At 37.7% G+C, this 23,750-nt stretch overlaps 1 protein-coding gene across 1 annotated transcript in view; it reads left to right on the top strand.

Moving 5' to 3' along the window:
- The first annotated feature begins 8,138 nt into the window (after window positions 1-8,138).
- Window positions 8,139-23,750, top strand: part of SPATA6 (spermatogenesis associated 6) — a 176,806-nt gene continuing 161,194 nt past the window's right edge. Inside the window, exon 1 of the mRNA XM_025369904.1 lies at window positions 8,139-8,389. Coding sequence (XP_025225689.1) covers window positions 8,339-8,389 — 51 coding nt within the window. The 5' untranslated portion in view covers window positions 8,139-8,338. The remainder of the gene's footprint in view (window positions 8,390-23,750) is intronic.

The following is a 23,750-nucleotide window of genomic DNA, read 5'->3' as shown; positions in this document are numbered from 1 at the left end:
TTTCACAAAATAATGTAGTACAGGGCTACAAGAAAGGTGCATCATCAGAAAAAGCTATCGATATAATTCATTTCATAAATTGGCTGAAGTTGAAAGCTCATATGATTATCTCAATAATCAGTATAGAAAAAGCACTTGACACTGTTCAATATCTATTTACTTTTGTATGTGTTAATATGGAATTAAACATAAACAAAAGTAGAAAACAAATAGTAAAATCAACTCCAGCATACAGCCTTCAACAATTATGTGGCTCATTTGTTTCATCCGTACCTTCACCTACTTTCCATCATTACCACCTCCAACCTCACCTGGAGTATTCTGAAGCAAATTCAAGACATCATATTTTATCCATAAATACTTCAATGTGTAACACTTTTTTTTGAAGGAGCTCTTAAAAAAACAGGACCCTAGTATTACTATCATACGTAAACATTTAACGATAATTTCTCAAGATCGTGTATCCAGTAGCATTCAAATTTCTGCAGTGGTCTCATAAACACTTCACATTAGGTTCACTTTAGTCTTTTTTAATCCATTAAGTCTTCTTTTCTTCTTTGCGATTTATTTGTTGAAGAAATAACATTGTATTTATTTTGCTGCTTGCATCACTATGACTTTTTCTAACGAGTTACTTTACATTTTATATTTCCTGCATGTTGGTGACAGATTTGGATACTTGATAAGATTCAAGTTTGATTTTTTGATATGAATGGTGATATTGTGTACTTCCAATTGCATCATCTCAAAGGACATACCGTTTTTTGTGACATTAGGATTGATCAGTGTGTTTGAGTGCTATCAGACTAATCTATTATGAAATTCCTCATCAGCTTTTCACTAATGGTTTTAGCAGCCAAGAATATTTTAATTCTTTATTCTTATTCATTTATATTGGGGATTTTTCTATAAAGAACTTTCTTTCATCAGCTCTTTGGTCACCCTGAGGTAGAATTCAAACAAGATATTCAGGATAAATGCTTGATTTGTTTTATTTCTCAGTTTCAGAATGAATTGGTTCTTAAAGTCATCCAAATCTGACCAATGCTTTTTCCCCTTTGAATAACATTACCAACTCATGAGTTTTCAACATATTTGATGTACTTCAATGCAATGCAATTATTATGTGTTTTGTTGTTTGTGGTAGGCAGAATAATGAGCCTCCAAACGTGTCCATGTCCTAATTTCGGAAATCTGTGACTATGTTTTGTTACGTGGAAAAGAGAATTAAGGCAATCAATAGAATTAAAGTGGCTAATCAGCTGACCTTTAGATAAGGAGATTACCCTGGTTATCTTGGTGGGCTCAATGTAACCACAAGGGTACTTAAAGGTAGAAGAGTGAGGTACAAGAGTAGGTCAGAGTGATGCAATGTGAGAAAGACTGGATGAGGAACTGCTAACTTTGAAGCTAGATAAAGGGGACTATGAGCTGAGGAAAGCTAATGGGTTTTAGAAGCTGGAAAGGGCAAGAAAATGGATTTTCTCCTAGAGCATTCAGAAAGGAATCCAGCCCTACTGACCCCATGATGTTAGTCCAGCAAAACTTGTATTGGACTTCTGAAATACACAACTAAAAGATAATAAATTTATGTCACTTAAACCACTAAGTTTATGGTAATTTGTTATGCTAGCAATGAAAAATCAGTATAGTGCTTATCATCTCTGTGAGAATAATATTAATACTAACAATGGAACAGAGAAACTATTTCAATCAGCAAGGGTTTAACAGATTTGCCAGATTAACTTATAAAGATAAAATTTCTGTATAGTTGCAACAACAAACTAGTAAAAATAACTAAAACTTCAGAAACTATTCTCAATATTATAAAGAGAAAAACTATAGTTAAATACCTAGGAATTACATAAGATCTCTATGGACAAAACTTGAAAACTCTAGTGAAGGACATAGAATATGTCTGATAGAGATACATTCCAGCCGGATGTGGTGGCTCATGCCTGTAATCCCAGCACTTTGGGAGGCCGAGGTGGACAGATCACGAGGTCAGGAGTTTGAGACCAGCCTGGCCAATATGGTGAAATGCTCTCTCTACTAAAAATACAAAAATTAGCTGAGCATGGCGGTGGGTGCCTGTAGTCCTGGCTACTCGGAGGCTGAGGCAGGAGAATCACTTGAATCCAGGAGGCAGAAGTTGCAGTGAGCCAAGATAGCACCACTGACTCCAGCCTCGGTGACAGAGCAAGACTCTGTCTCAAAAAAAAAAAAAAAAAAGAGATACATTCCATGCACTTGGGTGGGATGACATAATATTACAAAGATGTCATTTCCCTGAATTAATCTATAAGTTTAATGTATCATTGTCAAAATTCTAATTCCAGCTGGACTATTTGAGGAACTTGATAAAATTACTCTAAAATGAAAAGAAGCAATGAAGGATCACAAATAGCTAAATCTGTCTCCTAAAAAAGGAGACTTGCCAAATAGAAGCCATAGTAATAAACAGAAGCAATGTGGTACTGTTGCAAGAAGAGAGAAATAGAAGACTGGAACAGAAGAGCAAGGTTGAAAACAGAACTTCGGTAGTTAATACATAAGAAAGGTGATACCACAAATCGGTGAGAGGAAGCACAGAATGTTTAGTAGGTATTGCTGGAAAATCTAGCATACTTTTTAAAAAGGGAAAACAATAACAAGAAAGCAAATCCTGGATTACTGTTTAACATCATGTACAAAAATTGAGTCTTGATAGAATAAATATCAAAATGTGAAAGGTAAACTATCAAGTTAATAAAAGAAAACAGAAAATGCAGTATGTTTGCATCTGGGGACTAGGAAAACTGTTTATTTTGAGACAGGACAGGGTTCTGTTACCCAAGCTGCAGTACAGTGGCGCAAACATCACTCACTGCAGACTCCACCTCCTGGACTCAAGCAATCCTACCTTAGGCTCCCAAGTAGCTGGGACCACAGGCATGTGCCACCATACCAAGCTAATTTGGGGAAGACTTACTAAAATGTTAAAAACACAACACAAATATAAGGCAAAAATGATTGATTTACATTGAACTTAGGTTACTTCTATGAACGAAAGTACACCCTAATGGCTGGGTGCAGTGGTTCACGCCTGTAATCCCAACATTTTGCGAGGCCGAGGTGGGTGTTTCCCTTGAGCCCAGGAGTTTGAGATCGGCTTGGACAACATGGCGAAGCCTTGTCTCTACAGAAAATGCAGAAATTAGCCAGGCACTGTGGCACATGCTTGTAGTCCCAGTTACTTGGAAGGTTGAGGCAGGATTATCATTTGAGCTGGGGTGTATTAGTCCATTTTCATGCTGCTAATAAAGACATACCCAAGACTGGGAAGAAAAAGAGGTTTAATTGGACTTACAGTTCCACATGGCTAGGGAGGCCTCAGAATTCCACCTGGCTGGAGAGGCCTCAGAATCATGGCAGAGGCAAAGACACTTTTTCTTTTTTTTATGTTATACTTTAAGTTCTGGGATACATGTGCAGAACATGCAGGCTTGTTACATAGGTATACACGTGCCATGGTGGTTTGCTGCACCCATCAACCCATCATATACATTAGGTATTTCTCCTAATGCTATCCCTCCCCTAGCTCCCCACCCCCCAATAGGCCCTGGTGTGTGATGCTCCCCTCCCTGTGTCCACGTGTTCTCATTGTTCAACTCCCACTTATGAGTGACAACGCTCAGTGTTTGGTTTTCTGTTCTTGTGTGAGTTTGCTGAGAATGATGGTTTCCAGCTTCATCCATGTCCCTGCAGAGGACATGAACTCATCAAAAGGCACTTCTTACATGGCAGCGGCAAGAGAAAATGAGGACGATGCAAAAATGGAAACCTCTAATAAAACTATCAGATCTCATGAGAGTTATTCACTACCATAAGAACAATATGGGGGAAACAGCTCCCATGATTCAAATTATCTCCCACTGGGTCCCTCCCACAACACGTGGGAGTTATGGGAGTACAATTCAAGATGAGATTTGGGTGGGGACACAGCCAAACCATATCATTCTTTCTCTGGCCCCTTCAAATCTCATGTCCTCACATTTCAAAACCAATCATGCCTTCCTAACAGTCCCCCAAAGTCTTAACTCATTTCAGCATTAACCCAAAAGTTCATACCAAGACAAAACAAGGCAAGTCCCTTCTGCCTATGAGCCAGTAAAATCATAAACAAGCTATTTACTTCCTAGATAGGATTTGGGTACAGGTATTGGGTAAATATAGCCATTCCAAATGAGAGAAATTGGTCAAAACAAAGGAGTTACAGGGCCCATGCAAGTCTAATATCCAGCGAGGCAGTCAAATCTTATAGCTTCAAAATGATCTCCTTTGACTCTGGGTCTCATATCCAGGTCATGCTGATGCAAGACATGGGTTCCCACGGTCTTGGGAAGCTTTGCCCCTGTGGCTTTGCAGGGTACAGCCTCCCTCCGGCTGCTTTCACAGGGTGGCATTGAGTGTCTGTGGCTTTTCCAGGTGAATTGTGCAAGCTGTTGGTGGATCTACCATTCTGGGGTCTGGAGAACAGTGGCCCTCTTCTTACAGCTCCACTAGGTGGCACCCCAGTAGGGACTCTGCATGGGGGCTCCAACCCCACATTTCCCTTCTTCACTGCCCTTGCACAGGTTCTCCATGATGGCCCCACTCCTGCAACAAACTTCTGCCTGGGCATCCAGGCGTTTCCATACAGCCTCTGAAATCTAGGTGGAGGTTACTAAACCCCAATTCTTGATTCTGTGTACTTACAGGCTCAACACCATGTGGAAGCTGCCAAAGCTTGGGGACTGCACCCCCTGAAGCCACAGCCTGATCTCTATGTTGGCCCCTTTTGGCTGGAGCAGCTGGGACACAGGGCACCAAGTCCCTAGGCTGCACACAGCATGGGGACCCTGGGCCCAGCTCATGAAACCATTTTCTCCTAGGCCTCAGGGCCTGTGATAGGAGAGGCTGCTGTGAATACCCCTCACACGGCCTGGAGACATTTTCTCCACGGTTTGGGGATTAACGTTAGGCTCCCCATTACTTATGCAAATTTCTGCAGCCAGCTTGAATTTCTCCTCAGAAAATGGGTTTTCCATTTCTATCACATTGTCAGGCTGCAAATTTTCCAAACTTTTATGCTATTCTTCCCTTATAATACTGAATGCCTATAACAGCACCCAAGTCACATCTTGAAAGATTTGTTGCTTAGAAATTTTTTCTGCCAGATACCCTAAATCATCTTTCTCAAGTTCAAAGTTCCACAAATTTCTAGGGCAGGGGCCAAATGCCCCCAGTCTCTTTGCTAAAACATAACAAGAGTCACCTTTGCTCCAGTTGCCAATAAGTTCTTCATCTCCACCTGAGACCACTTCAGCCTGGACCTTATTATCTATGTGGCTATCAGGCTTTTGGCCAAAGCCATTCAACAAGTCCCTAGGAAGTTCCAAACTTTCCCACATTTTCCTGTCTTCTGAGCCCTCTAAACTGTTCCAACCTCTCCCAGTTACCCAGTTCCAAAGTCGCTTCCACATTTTCGGATATCTTTTCAGCAAAACCTACTCTACTGGTACCAATTTACTGTATTAGCCCATTTTCATGCTGCTGATAAAGACAAACCCAAGACTGGAAAGAGAAAAAGGTTTAATTGGACTTACAGTTCCACAGGGCTGGGGAGGCCTCAGAATCATGCCAGGAGGCAAAAGGCACTTCTTACATGATGGCAGAAAGAGAAAATGAGGAAAATGCAAAAGTGGAAACCCCTGATAAAACCATCAGATCTCATGAGACTTATTCACTACCACGAGAACAGTATGGGGGAAACCGCCCCCAACACTCAAATTATCTCCCACTGGCTCCCTCCCACAACATGTGGGAATTATGGGAGTACAATTCAAGATGAGATTTGGGTGGGGACACAGCCAAACCATATCATTGGGTAAGCAGAGGTTGCTTTGGGCCGAGATTGCGCTAGTGCATTCCAGAGCCTGGGTGACAGGGGTAAAACCCTGTCAAAAACAAAACAAAACAAAAAAACCAAAAAACCCCAAAGTCCTGGACAAAGTTTATAAAAAGACCATAAAGAGAGAAGATTTTTGTAGCATCTTAGAATTAATTAACTAACCAGAATACACAAAACTCCTAAAAAGAGACAAAAATCCTGATAGAATATGGGGTAAAGCATTATGAGCAGATGATTTATAGTAAAGATAGAAAATCTTGTAGCACATACAGACATGCTCAGATTCATCAGTAATCTGAAAAATTTAATAGTGAGATGACAGTTTATGTCGCTTATGTTGGGGAAAACAAGAACGCTTGATAATGCCAAGCCTGGGAAGAACGTGGGGCCTTCAAACATTGGGAGCGTAGACTGGTATGGCGTTCTGGACAGCAACTTGGAATTATTTGGTCAAACTGAGAATACTCATACTCCACGACAACAATTTATCTTCTGTTAATCACAGACTATATGTAAAATTAAAATACAAACACAAAGTGGAAAGGATATTTGCAACATATAGAGTAGACATATAATTATTATCTAGAGTATATAAAGAACTGAGAGAGAGACCAATAGAAAAGGGGGCAAGATAACTACTTGGCAGTTCAGTAAGAGAAAATGGAAAGCCTAACAAAACCAAAGGTACTCAACCTCAACAGTACCCAGAGATGCAAGATAAAACCACACTGAAATACCTAAAATACACACATCCAAATATACAAAAGTTAAAAATCCAAACACAAATGTTGCCGATGATGTGGAAAAATAAGAACTCTTATACATCCCCACCAGAAACATAAATAGGTACACTACTTTGGAAAATGGTGTGGTCTTACTTTTTAAAGTCCCACATGTGCAAAACCCTAATACCCAGTCAACCCACTTCTACTCTAGTACATGTGCATTAATAGACACAGACTTGTACTACGATGTTCATAACATTGTTAATAATAGCTAAAAATGAAAACAGTGTAAATGATCAACAATAGTAGGAAGGATAAATCAATTAATCTATATTGGAATACTGTCCAGCAATGGAAAAAACTTGAGCTACACAGCATCGCCAGTGGCTGAATTCCACAGCATAATATTAAGTGGGAGAAGCAAATCACAGAAAAATACATACAGTATTAATTCCATTCCTATACTATCAATACCAGAAAACATTAAACAACATCTTGTTTAGAAATGCATACATGAATGGCAAAAGGAAGAGAATTATTGCAACAAAAGTCAGGATAGTGGTTACTTCCAGGGCAAGAAAGGCAATGTAATCGTTGGGGGCATTTTTCAGGTGCTGGTAATGTTTTATTTCTTAACCTGGTGGTAGTTGTACAGGTACTGTTCACATTATTATTAAGATAAACGTGTTTTATACACTTCTGCATGTATAATGTATTTTGCAATACAAATGATTTTTAGCATGATTGGATTGGGCAATCTCTTAGGTTCTTTTTATCTTTGATGGTCTATTGCCAGGCCCTTCACAGCTGGACTTATTTTTGGCCCCTCATTGACGGTTCCACTTAAGCAATATGCATTAAGATGCATACACGGGTGATTTAGACAGGAAAACTTGAAGGGAAAAGGGAACGCGCTAACAAAGAGAATCACAGAATAGGAGACCAGGAGTATGGACGATCTGATTCAAGCCCCTCTCCTCAGGGAGGCAATTGAGGTTTAACTTGAGAGCGCCTGGGTTCCAGTCCTGGTTCCGAATTTGATTTGGTCAAGTTTCTTCTCTAATTCCCAGTATCCTCATGCTGGCTTTGTAAACTGTACCATGAAATTCAAATAGGAGGTCTAATAATTATTATTCTCTTACAGTTGGGAAAACTGAGGCCACAGTGGGTCGCCACTAGCCCAAGGTGCCATCACCACATTGGAACTCAGGGCTTCCCTCCGACGGCCTTACAGGAACTCCAACTCCCTGAACTGAGTACTGTCCCATCATACAAACAGCTGCTCCCTTTCCTCTGGCTTTGGGCGCAGTTTGACATCACAGAAGAACTGCCTTGCCTCACCCCGCCCCTTCAGAAGCCCCGCCCCCTGCCCGGCTCCGCCTCGCTCGGCGTTCGTCAAGCCCCGCCTCCAGAGCTCGCCCCCGCGCGGGTGGCCCCTGGAGCGCCCCGCGCGGCCTCTCTTCCGGCCCCGCCCCCCCAGCTGCCATGACAACGAGTCTGCGCCCCGCGCTCAGCTGCTTCTCCGGCGGGACCCAGGCTGGACCGCGGGCCCCGGCCTGGGGGCCACTGCTGCCACCGCCGCCGCCACCTCGTCTCCTCCCCGTCCCCGCCCAGCCCCAGGTCTCCCCGCCTCACTAAGGCCGGTGGCTGGGGTCACTCCCCGCCGCCCCTCCCCGCACGGATGCCGAAGGTGAAGGCGCTGCAGTGCGCCCTGGCGCTGGAGATCAGCTCAGTGAGTACCGGTAGCGCCTCCCACCCTCGCGCATTGGCTCAGGGACTCCCTCAGGTCACCTCCGAGAGCCCAGAATCACCCCCAAACCACCTTCACCCTCCGAATCGTCCCTAGGGAGCTTCGACCCCACGCCCCCTCGGTCCTGCCACACCTTGCACTCATGAGCGCCCTTCCACTCCGGCCACGCAGAAGCCTGACTCCTGCTCCGCTACGCTGGCTTCAACCCGACTTCCAGCTTGCGCGCTTTCAGATCGTTCCCAAACCACTTCAGAGTTCCTTTCCTTGCTCCTAACTTTCCAGTGAGAGAGAGGGTATGTGCGCGGCGCGGGAGCTTTGTTTTCCTTCTTCTTCTGGGCTCCAGTTCTCTTAGAGAATTGTTGTCCCCGCCTTTCCCAAATATGGGGGTGGGGGTCGCATTTCCTCCCGAATCCCAGCAAGCACACCACTTCGGACCAGTTTCAAACCCCGCATTAATGAAGGGGCCTTTCTTTATTCTGTCTTCAAAGGGGAATCTTCACACCCAACAACTGAATTGTGTCATTGCGCTAAGTACCTTGCCTTCCGTCCCAGGGCCTTCCAGGAAAAACCCAACTCCTCAGAGATCACTTCAGGCCCCTCCCGTCCCCAGACCCTTCCGACTTTGTGCCAGCCATTGTAAGAAAGGCCCAGTCAGCTTTATGAGGGAAGCTCTTCCTTCCCCAAACTTACAGCCCCACCCCTGCAGTCTCCAGACTTGCTCAAGAGGATGTTTTCCGCCCTCCTCCTGTGGAAGTCCAGCTGGGGCAGAGACCCCACTCATCCAGTGAAGGGGCCGGACCTCTCCATGCTAGGAGAAAACTCTATCCCCCTTGTTGATCTCAGAATACTTCCAAGGGTTTTGAACTTCTTCCCCTGCATTCTTTAGAGAACCCTCTCATTCTCCTGTTCAGAGGAATACTCCAGCTTATCTGTTCTGGAGGAAATCCCCACAAGACCCTTTCCACACCCCATTTTAGTCCTGCAGGCACAGACCTGTACGGAGTTTGGAACCAAAATTCACCATTCGGTCTCTTTTCACTCCTTACTCTCTAAGTTTTCTTATATATGTTGTCTTCTCTTTGATCTCCTAGCAAAACTTGGGGGTTGAGGGTGCTTAAATATTTACCATTACTCTCCTGGGTGCTGCAGCCAGGAGCCCTCTGCATTTCCTTCCTGTGCACCCTGCTGGCCAGGCTCTACTTAACCCGTGCTTGCAGCATCCCGCCTTTCTTGGCTGGCCTTCCTCACGTTAGAATGAGGTTGCTGCAGTACAGAACTTAAACCCCTAGGGAAGTCACAGGACTGTTTTAGGTCTTTTGTTAGGTCTTAAAGAAGGGAAGTGTGGGTGGGGCAGAGTGTGAGGCAGTAGTGGTGAAGTAGAAATTTTCTTGGGCTCTCCCTTTACCTTCAAGCCTGCAGAGATTTTTCTCGGAAACTCCTAGCTTTACTTGTTTTCCTCCCAAAGCTGCCATTTTTGACAACTTTTTGTAAAGTAAAATTAGTTTAGCAAGAGGAATGCACGAAGCTTTCTCGACCTCCTCTGAAGTTTAGTGAAACTCCTTCAGAGTTCAGCCTTAATAGGTTTTGTTACTGGCTTCTTCCTCCTCCTGCCAACTAATGGTGTTTAGCAGTCTGGTGAGTGCAGCTGCCTGACTGGCTGGCTGTAGCTTCCCTAACGTTGCCAATACAAACTTTCTAAGAGGAAGAGTACTCTGTTGTAACTGATTACTGCTTGAAGGAGTCAGAGGAATAGCTACATTTCTCCTGAGTATTAGTTGTATTGCAGAAAGTGAATGACTCTGTAATTCACTGTATAACGGAGCTTTGTTACTCATCAGAGCTAAAGAAAACTATGCAGGTGGAAATAATATTTTTCCCCAACAAACATTTAAGTCACAGAATTTTATAGTTTCGAGAAATCTTAGATGGAAATCATTGAATTCAATCCCTTTTTACAGCCAAAAAAATCGATGCTTAGCATGGCTATTATTTGTCTAGGATTGCACAACTATTTAGAAGCAGATCTGCAAAATGTTCCTGAATTTCTGAACAACAAAAGCCTTTTAAAATGGCTCTGATGCTCAGAAGGAGCAAACAAACAACGCCCCCTCCCCCTCCAAAAAGAAAACCCCACTAGCAAACATACAAATTAAACATGTTTGATTGATTGATTAATTTGGCTTTGATTGAATAGAAAGGTTATATGACCCTAGATATTTTTAACATCTTCATTTTGATTTTAGTTTTTTCTTGTCTATTTCCTTTTACATTTACATGGTTCAAGTTCAAGACTGTATAAAATGATATACTCAGAGAAGTGTTGCTTTCAGGCTCAAAACTATTTCCCACCTATACTCATCTGCTTTAAGTAACCATTTCTACTGATTTTGATATAAACAGATACACAAACTGTCTGTCACATACCACACAACATAGATATATAGATATATAGATATATATGTCTGTTTTTATGAAATAGGTAGCATATAAACCATTTTGCATCTCGCTTTTCTTCTTTCAGTATGTCCTGGAGATCACTCGGTATCTATTAAAACTGGCATCTTTCTCCCCAACTTGTTAAATGAGATTTTTCAAACATACAGAGTACTTAGAAGAATAGTTCAATGAATACTGACCTATAATCCATGACCATGTACATTAATTTGATTTATCTCTATGTGTGTGTATGTTTATGTATAAAATTTTTTTTTGCTAAAAATTGAAAGAAAATTGACATAATGATACTCCACCTGTGAGTACTGCAGCGTGTGTCTTCTAAAAATAAGGATATTAGCTGGGCATGATGACAGGTGCCTGTAGTTCCAGCTACTCGGGGGACTGAGGCAGGAGGATTGCTTCAGGCCAGGAGTTTGAGGCTGTAGTGTGCTGTGAGCACACCTGTGAATAGCCCTGCACTTCAGCCTGGGCGACACGGTGAGACCCTGTCTCTGAAATAAGTAAATAAATAAAATTAAAAAATGAGGAGATTGTTCCATATAACCCCAATACCATTATAACGCCTAAGATAATTGATGAGAAATTCTTAATACTTAGTTCATATTCAAGTGTTTCTGGTTGTCCCAAACATGGATTCCATAGTTAACTTTTTCAAACCAGGATCCAGTCAAGGTTTATATGTTGCCTTTAATCATTTGATTGATAAGTCTTTGTAGTTCATTTTAATATAGAGCAGTTCTGTTTTTTTTTTTTTTTTTATTCCCACTATGTTCCCTTTTTTTCCTCAGTTGGTTTTGGTCAATTCATACACTCATGTCACCATCACCCAGATCAAGATTTAGAACACTTCCATCACCCCTCGCAATTCCCTTGTTCCCCTTTCAGGTCCATTCCAGACAGAATTGCTTTCCAGAGAGAAATAAGTATATGAGGTGATGGAAATGTTAATTAGCTTGAATTAATCATTTCACAGTGCGTATACATGTAGCAAAACATCACTTTGTACAGTGTAAATGTATGTAAATTTTGACAAAAAAGAATGGATAAATATGTTGTAGTATACACATACAATAGAATACTACTCCACAATTCAAAGGAACTCCTGATAGGACCAACAACATGGATGAATCTCAAGAACATGCTGAGCAAAAGAAGTCAGATACTAAATATCACACACTATGTGGCTCCAATGTGAAGTTTAAGTACTGGCAAACTAATCTATAGTGATAGAAATCAGAATAGTATACACACACATACCCTCACACACACACCTACCACATTTTCTTCATTCATTCATTCACTGATGAACATTTAGGTTGCTTTCATATCATGAATATGGTGAATAATGCTGCAATGAATATGAGAGTGTGGATCTCTTCCGTATACTGATTTCCTCTGGATACATACCCAGAAGTGAGATTGCTGGATTATATGGTAGTTTAATTATTTGAGGAAATTTTTCTTTTTTAAAATTATTTAAGGAAATATACTTTTTATTATGGCTCTTCTAATTTACATTTCTACCAATGGTGTACAAGGGTTCCCCTTTCTCCACATTCTTTCCAACACTTAACAATTTTTTGGCTTTATTATAGTAGTCATTCTAACATGTGTGAGGGGATATCTTATAGTTTTGATTTGCATTTCCTTGATGGTTAGAGATGGTGAGCAACTTTTCATACACCTGTTGTCCGTTTGAGATACCTAGTCAGACCTCTTGCCCATTTTTAAAATTAGGTTTTTTGTTTTCTTGCTATTGAGTTGTTTGGGTCCTTACATATTTTGGATATTAACCTCTTATCAGATTTTCTCCCATTGTGTATGTTTTCTTTACTGTTGGTTGTTTTCTTTGCTGTGCAGAAGCTTTTTAGTCTGATGCTATCCATTCTCTTGTTGATGGTGGTTTGGCTTGTTTCCAGGTTATGGTGGTTATTGGATAATACTACTATGAATATTCATTCTTGTAAAAATCTTTTTGTGGCCATTACCTTTTGAAGATACTTGACTCAGATATAGAATAGTTCATGTTGTATTATTGCCTGATTTTTTCTTCTTTTTGTGGTGACATTCAGTGTTTTCCCAATTTTTATAAACTGGAAACTAGGTGTTATCTCTAATTACCTGTTGAAAGTGTGCAATCTTATTCTTCTCTACCCCTTCCATGCTTATTTTTTTGCTGAAATTTTGTTTTAGTGGTAATCTCATCTGTGTTATACTTAAGTAATATGAAAGTAAAAACATAGAAAGGTTTGGATGTATAACACAACATTTTATGTTGCCCAACAGAGCCATATGACACGAGAGAAAATATATTGCTAAGAGGAAAGTGTGACTTTTCTCAATGAATCTTTGGAGAATGATATGGTATGCTAAGTAACTTGTTTTTAAAGAGCATCAAAAGAATTATATTTTCCATCACTTACACTTTAAATCTTTAAAACATTTTATCTTTGATGGGAAGAAGTATTATTGCTGCTTTATCTCTTCTTTTTATATTGAATATTTCAATTTATATGAGCTTATTTGGGAAAATAGAAGGAAGATATTGGAGGTAAAGTAATAGTGTCAATTTGGGATTGCATGTAATTCTCACTTCATCTCATTACCTAACTCAAACTAATCATAGCATTGTGGCCGACAGATGTGGGTTCTTTCAGTCACTACTCACCTGAACATTTATCTTTGTGATCCTTATCCAGGTTCCTGTGGAGTAGTGTCTCAGTCACAGTTAAGCCATAGTTGGTAGTAAATTTTGCTGGAATATAGACTTTAAAAAATTTTAACTATAAAATAGTTCAAATTAGTAGAAAAAAATATACTGACTCCTTTGATACCCCACCCCTCATTTAACAAATGATACATTTTACATGTTTGCTGCAGATTTTTGTTTTTAAGAAATATAATGTTGCATGTAGTTGAGGCCTCCTCTGTACCTTTTACCTCTTCCTGACCATGTTTTCCTCACTACCTTCCTTAGGATAACTAATATCCTGAAGTTGTACTGTATTCTATTTGTTCAGATTTTTGTACTTATTATTAAGTATTTGTGTATGTCTGTGTATAACCTATGCTGTAGTTTTGTTTTTAAATTTTGCACAAATAGTATCTTACTTGTATGTATCCTTCTGCAGCCTGCTTTTTCTAATTCACTGTTTTGGAGATTTTTCAGTGTTGATTCTTGCAGGTCTAATTCATTTCCTTCGTCATTATAAAACAGTATATGTTTATATTAACAGTGATGTAATTTTTGTTCCTCTCAATGGACTTTTTATTAAATACTAGTAGTTAATGCTTTTTTATTATTCAAAACAATGTTTCAATGAATATATTTGCACGTATTTCCTAGTATCATTGTGTCTGCGATTCTCAGGGGTGTATTGTGTACCCTAGGGAGCATTTTAGAAATTGACCGGACTACTTTTGTTTGTCACAGTGGTTGGGGAGTCCTGTGATATTAATTGTTTGGTATCCTGCATGACTTGAATGTCACATTGAATATGTAGATGAAAAACTTGTTTATAATTACTAGAGATTAATAATGTAATAGCAATTGATAATTATCTTTTTTTTTTTTATAAACACAAAGTCTTTTTAAAAGGTTTTTAAAACGCATTTTACAGTAATGCAATTGCCATGTAAATTGAGGAAACAGTACACTTTGGTTTGACACTCTGCTAAGTTTACTTTTTTTGGAAAATCATGGCACCAATGGCAATGCTGCTTGTGGTGTTCGAGTTGCTAGTATGGGACATTTATCATCCCACATTTGAAACTGCCCATTTCACATAGATTATGTGTATAGGTGCAAATATATCTTCCAGTTTAGTCTTGCCCAAGCATTTACATGTTAGAAATATGTATTTTCTTATAAAGTATTTCTGTATTTTTTCAAACTTTAATTAGGACATTGGTTTATTGTTTAGTTATATGTATAGGTAAGTTGAAAATATTTGTGTAAAAGGATGATTTGGGGTCTTATAGAATGGTGACCCAGTGCTCTAGGGAGTAGATCTAGAAATGGAACTATTGAGTCTCAGGGTATCTGGTTAGTTTTCTAGGACTGTCGTAACAAATTATCACAAATGTGGTTGCTTAAAACAACAGAAATTTATTCCCTCACATTTCTGGAGGCCAGAGTACAAAGTAAAAGTGTCAGCAGAACAGTGCTCCTTTCAAAAGCTCTGGGGGAGAATCTTTCCTTGCCTCTTCCAGTTTTTGATGGTTCCAGGCATTCCTTGGATTGTGGCTGCTTAACTCCAATCTCGGATCCTAGAGGTTTCCTTTTCTGTGACTACCAATATCCTTTGCCTTTAAAAGTGTAGTCTTTTGTTTTCTTCTTCTTGTTAAATATATTTTGGATACTAAACCTCTATTGGTTTTATGTAATATAATTTTCAAAGATCGTCTAGTTGAAGTTTATATTTTACTTTGTTTTTGCTCTTTTTAGTATTGCATGTTTTTCATTTTCTAATTTTTTTGTTTCTGGTAAAGAATGCTATTGATTTTTAAAATGATTATTTTACTTGACAAACTTGTATATATTTATTGTGTTATTGATTTTTAAAATTAAGTTTTTATGGAACTATAGCATATATTCATAAAGTACACAAATCATAAATGTGTAATCACCAATAATTAGAATATTATCAGAACCCCAGATCACTCCATTGGGCTGTCTCCCTCCCAGCCACTTCACCTACCCCGTTCCTTTCCCAAAGGTAACCACATCTTGACTTCTATCACAATGTATTTTGAAGTTTTGAAATCTAGCTATATCTATCTATAATCTATTTTGTATGGTATGAACTCTTTTATGTCTAACTAATTTGTGAGAATTTATCCTTGTGGTTTTTGAGGCAATAGCCCTTTTTTCCCTTCTTAAATGAGTATACCACTATTTATTCATTCTATTGTTGATGGACATTCTTGTTGTTTCTAGTTTGGGGATATTACAAATTGTGCTCCTAGGGGCATTCTTGTATATATCTTTGTTGCTTGCACATTTTTTATTTTAATTTTGAATGCAACGTTAAGTAACATGAAATAACATATTATTTCAATAGTTACTTGTATTTTTTATGTGGAAAATCATGTTGTTTGAAAATAGACAGTTTTGACTTCCGCAGTACAATCCTTTGTCTTTTTTTTTTTTTTTTTTTTTGCCTTGTCTTTATGTTGATGGCTAGAATTCCTAGTATAGTGTTTAATGTTAGGGATAACAAAGTAGGTATCTTTATCTTTTTTTCTGATTTTAAATTATGCTTCTGAAGTTTCACCAGGATTAGATCAAATCCTATGAAATTGCTGATAATGGGCCTTTTTTTTTTGACATAAAAAAACCTCAGCCATTTCAAATATAGTTCAACCTAATAGAATATTGGCTGTAGGGTTTTCATTTATTGAGTTAATAAAGTTGCCTTCTATTCTAATTTTAAAAAATCCCAAATGTTGAGTTATTGTGGATTTTTTTTCAGTCCAGTGAAATTATTATATAATATTGTTTTCAGTCTATAAAAACAATGATACTTTTTGATGTTGAGCTATTCCCATTCCTGTAATAAATTCTTTTAAGTCAGGATGTACACTTTTTACTCTATTTTGCTGGATTTGATTGGCTAATTTTTTATTTAGGATCTTTTATTTGTATTTGTAGAGAGATTTTAGCTTTATGAGTCAAATACTTTTTTTCACTTATTTTTAAAACATTTATTTTGAAATATTTCAGACATACAGGAAGTTACAGAGTAACATTTAATGAACACCTGTGTACCCATCCGGGTGAAGTGTCCTGTAAATCTCTGCCTAGTATAATTCCTTTTTCCTTCTTCTTTTTGGCTAATCGGTATCCTGAATTTTGTATTTACCACTCCTCTGCAATTTGCAATACTTTTTCTCATTGTAATGTCTGCCTTTAAGACACTTGATTTGCTTCCAGTTGCTATTTAACTGGCATCTCAAAGGTATTGATAATGTTTTGAAATCATTTGGCTCTAAATATTTTATAATTTTTATTATGATTTCTACTTTAGCTTATGAATTATCTAGGATTTGTTTTAATTCTAAGATGCATAAGATTTATGTGTGTGTAACACTCTCCCATACTTATACTCTCCCCCCTACATATACACATACATACCCACACATATACATATATATTATCTTTTATTGTGGTATTTTAATTAATTGCATTGGGATCATGTATTAGGGTTCTCCAGAAAAACAGAACCAATGGGATATACTATATAGTTATTTAATAGGGAATTTATTACAGGAATTGGCTCACTTGATTATGACGGCTTTGTAGTCCCATGATATGCTGCCTGCAAGCTGTCTGCAAACTGCAGAACCAGAGAAGCTTAGTGGTGTAATTCAATCTGAGTACAAAGACCTGAGAACCAGGTGTAAGTCTTGGAGTCTGAAGGGTTGAGAACCTGCAGTTCTGTTATCCAAGGGCAGGAAAAGATGGATGTCCGAGCTCAAGGAGAGAGAAAACATTTGCCCTTAATCTGCCCTTTTGTTCTATCCTTGCTCTTCACAGATGGTATAATACCTGCCCACATTGGTGAGGATGGTCTTTTTTACTCAGTGTGCTGATTCAAATACTAATCTCTTATGGAATAATCCTCACAGACACACCAAGAAATAATGTTTACCAGCTACTTGCGTATCCCTTAACCCGGTGAAGTAGATAGATAAAATTAACCATCATAGCTAGTGAACAAGGTCTGTATGATATTATTTTTGTTATTTCCTTTGTGTCCTGATGCTTATCCAGTTGTTGTGAATGCTCTCTACTTACTTAATATATAATCTCATTTGTTGGATATACAGCTCTATCTGTCATTATCACGTCAATCTTACTTATTCTGAAATTCAATTCCATATTAAATTTTTTGTCTGTATAATCTACCCGTTTGTAATGGAGATATATTAAATTTGTCACTATGATTATGTATTTTCACTTTATCCTTGATGTATTTCAGTACACTGTGATGTACAGAGCTGTGGATTTATTTGTTTATTCTGTTTTGCACTGGGTGTATGCTTTCCACTTGAGAATTTAATTTAAGGTTTTCTTTAGTTCTGGAAAATTCTTAGCTATCGTATTTTTGAGTATTGTTTTTCTGCTGTTCTCTCCTGTCTTACTTTCTGGCAGTACTATTAGATATGTATTGGGGCTTTTATTCTCAATGTTTCTTAAGAGCTTTATTTATTATTCTTTAAATTTATCAGGCAGCCCTTGAACCAGAGTAGGTTCAGAGAGGCTCCTAAATGTTTTTTTTTTTAACATTAAAAAAACTTCTTGTTTTTAGAGAATTCTTCAATATTAAATTTGTACTTAATAATTTAAAATTTATCTCGTCTACTGGGATTTTTAACTTAATCGACTAAATTTTCCAAAATTCTCATTTAGTCTTTTTAAATATCTGCCAATTTTCATTTTTACCAGTGTTAATTTCACAATATTTTAGTCTTTTTTCTTTTACTAGATGAAGGATCCTAAATACTGCTTTTAAAGTTGTTTTTTGATTGTGCAAATTAATTAATTTTCATTTGAAGTGATTTTATTTCCTCATTGTCAATTTTGTTGGTTTTCTTAGTGCTTGGGATGACATTGAAATCGTAGATCAATTTTGGGAGAGTTGAGATCTTCACAATATTGAGTTCATGAACCTATTAATAGTATATTTTTCCATTTATTTAGGTCTCTAGTTTCTTTCAGTGATTTTTGTAGTTTTTGGTATCCATGTCTTATACCTATTTTGTTAAATTTATACTTAAGTAGCTCATGTTTTTAATTTTTAATTTTTTAAATTTTTATTTATTTTCATATTTTGTGGAGATGAGGTCTTGCTATGTTGCCCAGGTTAGTCTTGAACTTCTGGCCTCAAATGATCTTTCTGCCTCAGCTTCCCAAAGTGCTGAGATTACAGGCATGAGCCACTGTGCCTGGCCAGAAGTTCATGTTTTTTTGATGCCACTATAAATGGTATTTTTAAAAATTTTATTTCTAGTGTATAGAAATAAAATGGAGTTTTATATATTGCCTTTATATTTTGTGACTTTGCTAAATTTCCCTATTTTTTCTAGTAGCATATTTTGTAATAGGTCACAACTATGATGTTTGAAAATACATTGTTTTACCTCTTCCTTTTCAACCTTATGCCTTTTCTTTCATTTCCAAATATCTTTTTCTTGTCCTTCTGCACTGGCTGGAACCTATAGTGCATTGTGGTATAGAAGTGTTGAGAGTGGACATTCTTAACTTTTTGCTGATATTAGGGGCAATTATTCAGTCTTTCAGTGTCAAGTATGTTTGATATCAGATTTAGGCTTTTGCATAGATATTCTTTTTCAGTTGAGGAAATTTCCTTCTGAGTTTGCTGAGAACATTTATTATGAATGAGGCTTAAATTTTGTCAAATGCTTTTTTTCCAAACAGAAAATGAATTAAAAGAATTTTGAAGATTTAATGCTATAATATACCTTTTAGAAGTGATTTAATAAGCCTGGTGCAGTGGCACATGCCTGTAATCCCAGTGCTTTGTGAGGCCAAGGTGGGAGGATCACTTGAGCTTAGGAGTTTGAGACCAGCCTGGGCAACATAGTGAGACACCATCTCTTTAAAAAAAAAAAAAAAAATTAGGCAGGCATGGTGGCACCTGCTTGTAGTCTTAGCCACTTGGGAGGTTGAGGTGAGAGGATTGCTGGAGTCCAGGAGTTTGAGGCTGCAGTGACCTATGATCACGCCATTCATTGCATTCTAGCCTGGGCAACAGAGAAGGGCCTCATGTCTTAAAAAAAGTGACATAATTACATCCCACAAATTTTGATATATTGTGTTTTCATTTTTATTAAGCTGGAAGTTTTTTCTAATTTGTCTTACAATTTCTTCCTTGACCTATGAGTGGTTTAGGACCCTATTATTTAATTTCCAAATACTTAGTTTTTTTTTTTTTTAATTTTCCCATTATTGATTTCTAGTTTAATTTCATTGTGGTTAGATAATACACTCTGCGTGATTTTTAAAAAATATTTATGTCCTTTTATGTTGATTGAGACTTGTTTTATTACTCACAGTATCATCTATCTTGGTGAATGTTTTTGTGTGCCCTTGGAAAAAAATATGTGTATCCTTCTGTTATTGGATGAAGTACTCTGTAAATGTCATTTTGGTCAAATTAGTAAATATTGCTTATATCTTCTATATCTTTAATGATTACTTGACTGCTTATTTTTGTCAGTTATTGAAAGGGAAGTATTGGAATTCAAATGTGTAACTTTTTGCTTTATTTACATTGATACTGTATAATTAGATGCTATTATATTTAATTTTATGTCTTCTCAGTAAATCAAACTTTTAATCAATATGAAACGTTCCACTTTATCCTTGGTGATTTTTCTCTTTCTGAAGTCTACTTTATGTCATATTAACATAACTGCCCCAGCTTTTATGATTAGTAATTGGATGATAGATCTTTTCCCTCATTTCACTTTTATCCTTAGTCTTTATCTTTTTGAAGTCGCAATATTATCCACATGCTATTACATTTTTTTTTTTTTTTTTTTTTTGATGTGGAGTTTCGCACTGTCACCTAGGCTGGCGTGGAGTGGCGCAATCTTGGCTCACTGTGACCACCGCCTCCTGAGTTCAAGCAATTCTACTGCCTCAGCCTCCCAAGTAGCTAGGATTACAGGTGCCTGCCACCATGCCCAGTTAATTTTTTGTATTTTTAGTAGAGATGGGTTTTCACTATGTTGGCCAGGCTGGTCTTGTACTCCGAACCTCATGATCCACCTGCCTCATCTTCCCAAAGTGGTGGGATTACAGGTGTGAGCCACCATACCCGACTGAAATGTTCCTTTTTAAAGTGTACAATTTAGTAAATTTTAGTATATTCACAAAGTTGTGCAAAAATCATTACTAATTTCAGAACATTTTCATCACCATATAAAGAAATCCTGTATCTGTTAGTAGTCATTCCCTATTTTCCCTCTGCCACCAGCCCCTGGATCTAATTTCTGTATCTGTAGATTTGCCTATACTGGACATTTCTATAAATGGAATCAAGCAGTATGTGGCCTTTTGTGTCTTACTTTTTTTTACTTAGCATAATGCTTTTAAGATTCAACCCTGTTGTAGCATGTATCAGTACTTTATTTCTTTTTATGGTGAATAATATTTCATTGTATGGACATACCATATTTGGCCTATCTATTAATCAGATTGTTAGAGTAGACAACCAGAAATGAGCAGGCAGGGTTGCCCCTGGGAAAATCAGTCCTGGATACTCTGCCCACTGACAGTCAGCAAAAAAGACAGCAAAAAAGATTGGCTACACCTGGCCTTGTGCTTTTAACACTTTTTTTCACTTAACATAATGCTTTTAAGGTTCATCCATGTTGTAGCATGTAATAGTACTTTATTTCTGTTTATGGCCAAGAAAATAGTTGGATCACAGTTTTGAATCCATTCTGCCATTCTACCTTTTGGTTGGAGTGTTTAGTCAATTTATCTTTAATGTAACCATAGATAAGATTTACTTGTATCATTTTGTCATCTGTTTTCTGTGACTATTTTGTCTATTCCTCCATTATGGCTTTTTTTGTGTTGTTTATTTTTTAGTGTACCACTTACATTTTCTTTTTTTTTTTTAAGCTGTATTTTAAAGAAAGTTACTTTCTTAGTGCTTCTCTGGGGTTTACAATTAGCATCTTAATTTATAATCTAGTATGGACTAATACTAACTTATTTTCACTGTTACATAAAACCTTTCCTTCTATTTTGTTCTATTCTCCCTCCCTTTATATTATTCTCATACAAATTACATTTTTATAAATATAAGTTTATACATTTTATAAACAATTATAAAACCAGCACAGTTTTATAATTGTTGCTTTCTGTAATTGTCTTTGAAATAAAATAGGAGAAATGAGTGAGAAATGCATTTATACTGTTTTTATATTTACTCTATATAGTTTCATTTACTAGTGCTCTTTTTTTAATGTGGATATGAGCCTATGTCTAGTATTCTTTCATTTCAACCTGAAAGATTCTCTTTAAGTATTTTTGATAGGGAAGTTCTGCTAGTGATGAGCTATCTCAGTTTTTGTTTATTTGGGAATACTTAGTTTTACTTACTTTTTGAAAGAAAACTTTTGTGGGTATTGAATTATTGTTTGAAAGTTTTCTTCTGTCAGCACTTTGAGTAAGTTATCACTCTTCCTACTGGCTTCATGTTTCTGATGAGAAATCAGCCGTTAATCTTACTGAAGATTATTGCTGCCTGCTGAATCACTTCTCTCTTGTTGTTTTCAAGATTCTCTCTTCTTGAGAGTTCATTGGATTCTCTTTTTTTCTTTTTCTTTTTTTTTTTTTTTTTGAGATGGAGTCTTGCTCTGTTGCCCAGGCTGGAGTGCAGTGGTGCAGTCTCATCTCACTGCCACCTCTGCCTCCCGGGTTCAAGCGATTCTCCTGCCTCAGCCTCTTGAGTAGCTGGGATTACAGGAATGTGCCACCATGCCCAGCTAATTTTTGTGTTTTTAGTAGAGATGGGGTTTCGCCATGTTGGCGAAGCTGGTCTCGAACTCCTGACCTCAGGAGATCCGCCCATGTGGGCCTCCCAAAGTGCTGGGATTCCAGGCGTGAGCCACCATGCCTGGATGGATTCTCTTCTTTTGAAAGTTTATTAGGTGCACAGGTTGGATTTCTTTGATCTTTTAAAAACTTTAAAATTTTTTTCTGTAGAGAGAGGATCTCACTATGTTGCCCAGGCTGGTCTTGAACTCCGGGCCTCAAGTTATCCTCCCTTGATTTCTTTTATCTTTTTTGATTTTTTGATTGGTTTTCTTTAAAGATCAGAAGATTTCATACATTCTTGTGATATCCTTTCTGAGGCTCCCATTATATTTATTTTACTGTGCTTGGTGGTATCCCACAGGTCTTAAACTCTGTTCATTTTTCCTTCTGTTAATCAGACTAGATAATCTTAATTGACATAGTTTCAGATTCCGTTATTCTTTCTTCTGACAGCTCATATCTCCTCTTGAACTTCTCTAGTGAATTTTTAATTTAATTTTGGCACTTTTTTAACTCTAGAATTTTTATTTGGTTCTGTTAAAAATTTTTATCTTTTTGCTGATATTTCTTATTTGATGAGACAGCATTGCCATACTTTCATTTAGATCATTAGGCACGATTTCCTTTAGTTCTTTGTTTTATTTATAATAGATTTCAGATCTTTGTTTAGTAAGCCCAACTTCTGGGCTTCCTCAGGGACAGTTTTTATTGACTGCTCTTTTTTCTTTTCTTCCCCCTCCCCCTTGTATGGGCTGTGCTTCCTATTTCTTTGCATGTTGTAATTTTTGTTGAAAATTGGACTTTTTAAATTATGTGGGACTGTGTAAATCAGAGCTCCCTCCCTTTCTCCTGAGTTTGTTGTCTGGTATTATTGTTTTTTGTTTAATTAATTTCCTGAACTAACTCTGTAAAATCTGTAATCTTTGTCATGTGTAGCCACTGACAGCTTTGCTCAGTTAACTTTATGGTCTCCTAAAGATTGGCCTTCTATTTCCTTAAATGTTTGAACCAAGAGGTCTTTCAGCCATTGTCAAGGTTCTCTGTGTATGTGCTGGGGTATGCTTTCTGTGCCCTGGCAGCCATTTACAACTCTGCCTTAGCCTTCACTTCCAACTTTCTCAAAGCCTGAAGGTCAACCAGAGATGAAGGGTTATGGCTTTCTCAGGTCATTTCTGGGCACATGAACAGTTTGCACATGTGTATGCGCTTCTGAATTGCCAAGTCTATGTCATAGCTTGTCAAGGTGATTTAAGTCAACCACCCATCTGATTTCCTTTAACTTCCCTTTTCTGGCTTTCTTTTTGG

Source organism: Theropithecus gelada, chromosome 1, assembly GCF_003255815.1.
Source record: "Theropithecus gelada isolate Dixy chromosome 1, Tgel_1.0, whole genome shotgun sequence".
Lineage (NCBI taxonomy): Eukaryota > Metazoa > Chordata > Mammalia > Primates > Cercopithecidae > Theropithecus > Theropithecus gelada.
Note: the sequence above shows the minus strand (reverse complement) of the source record. Positions and strands in the feature narration are given on the sequence as shown.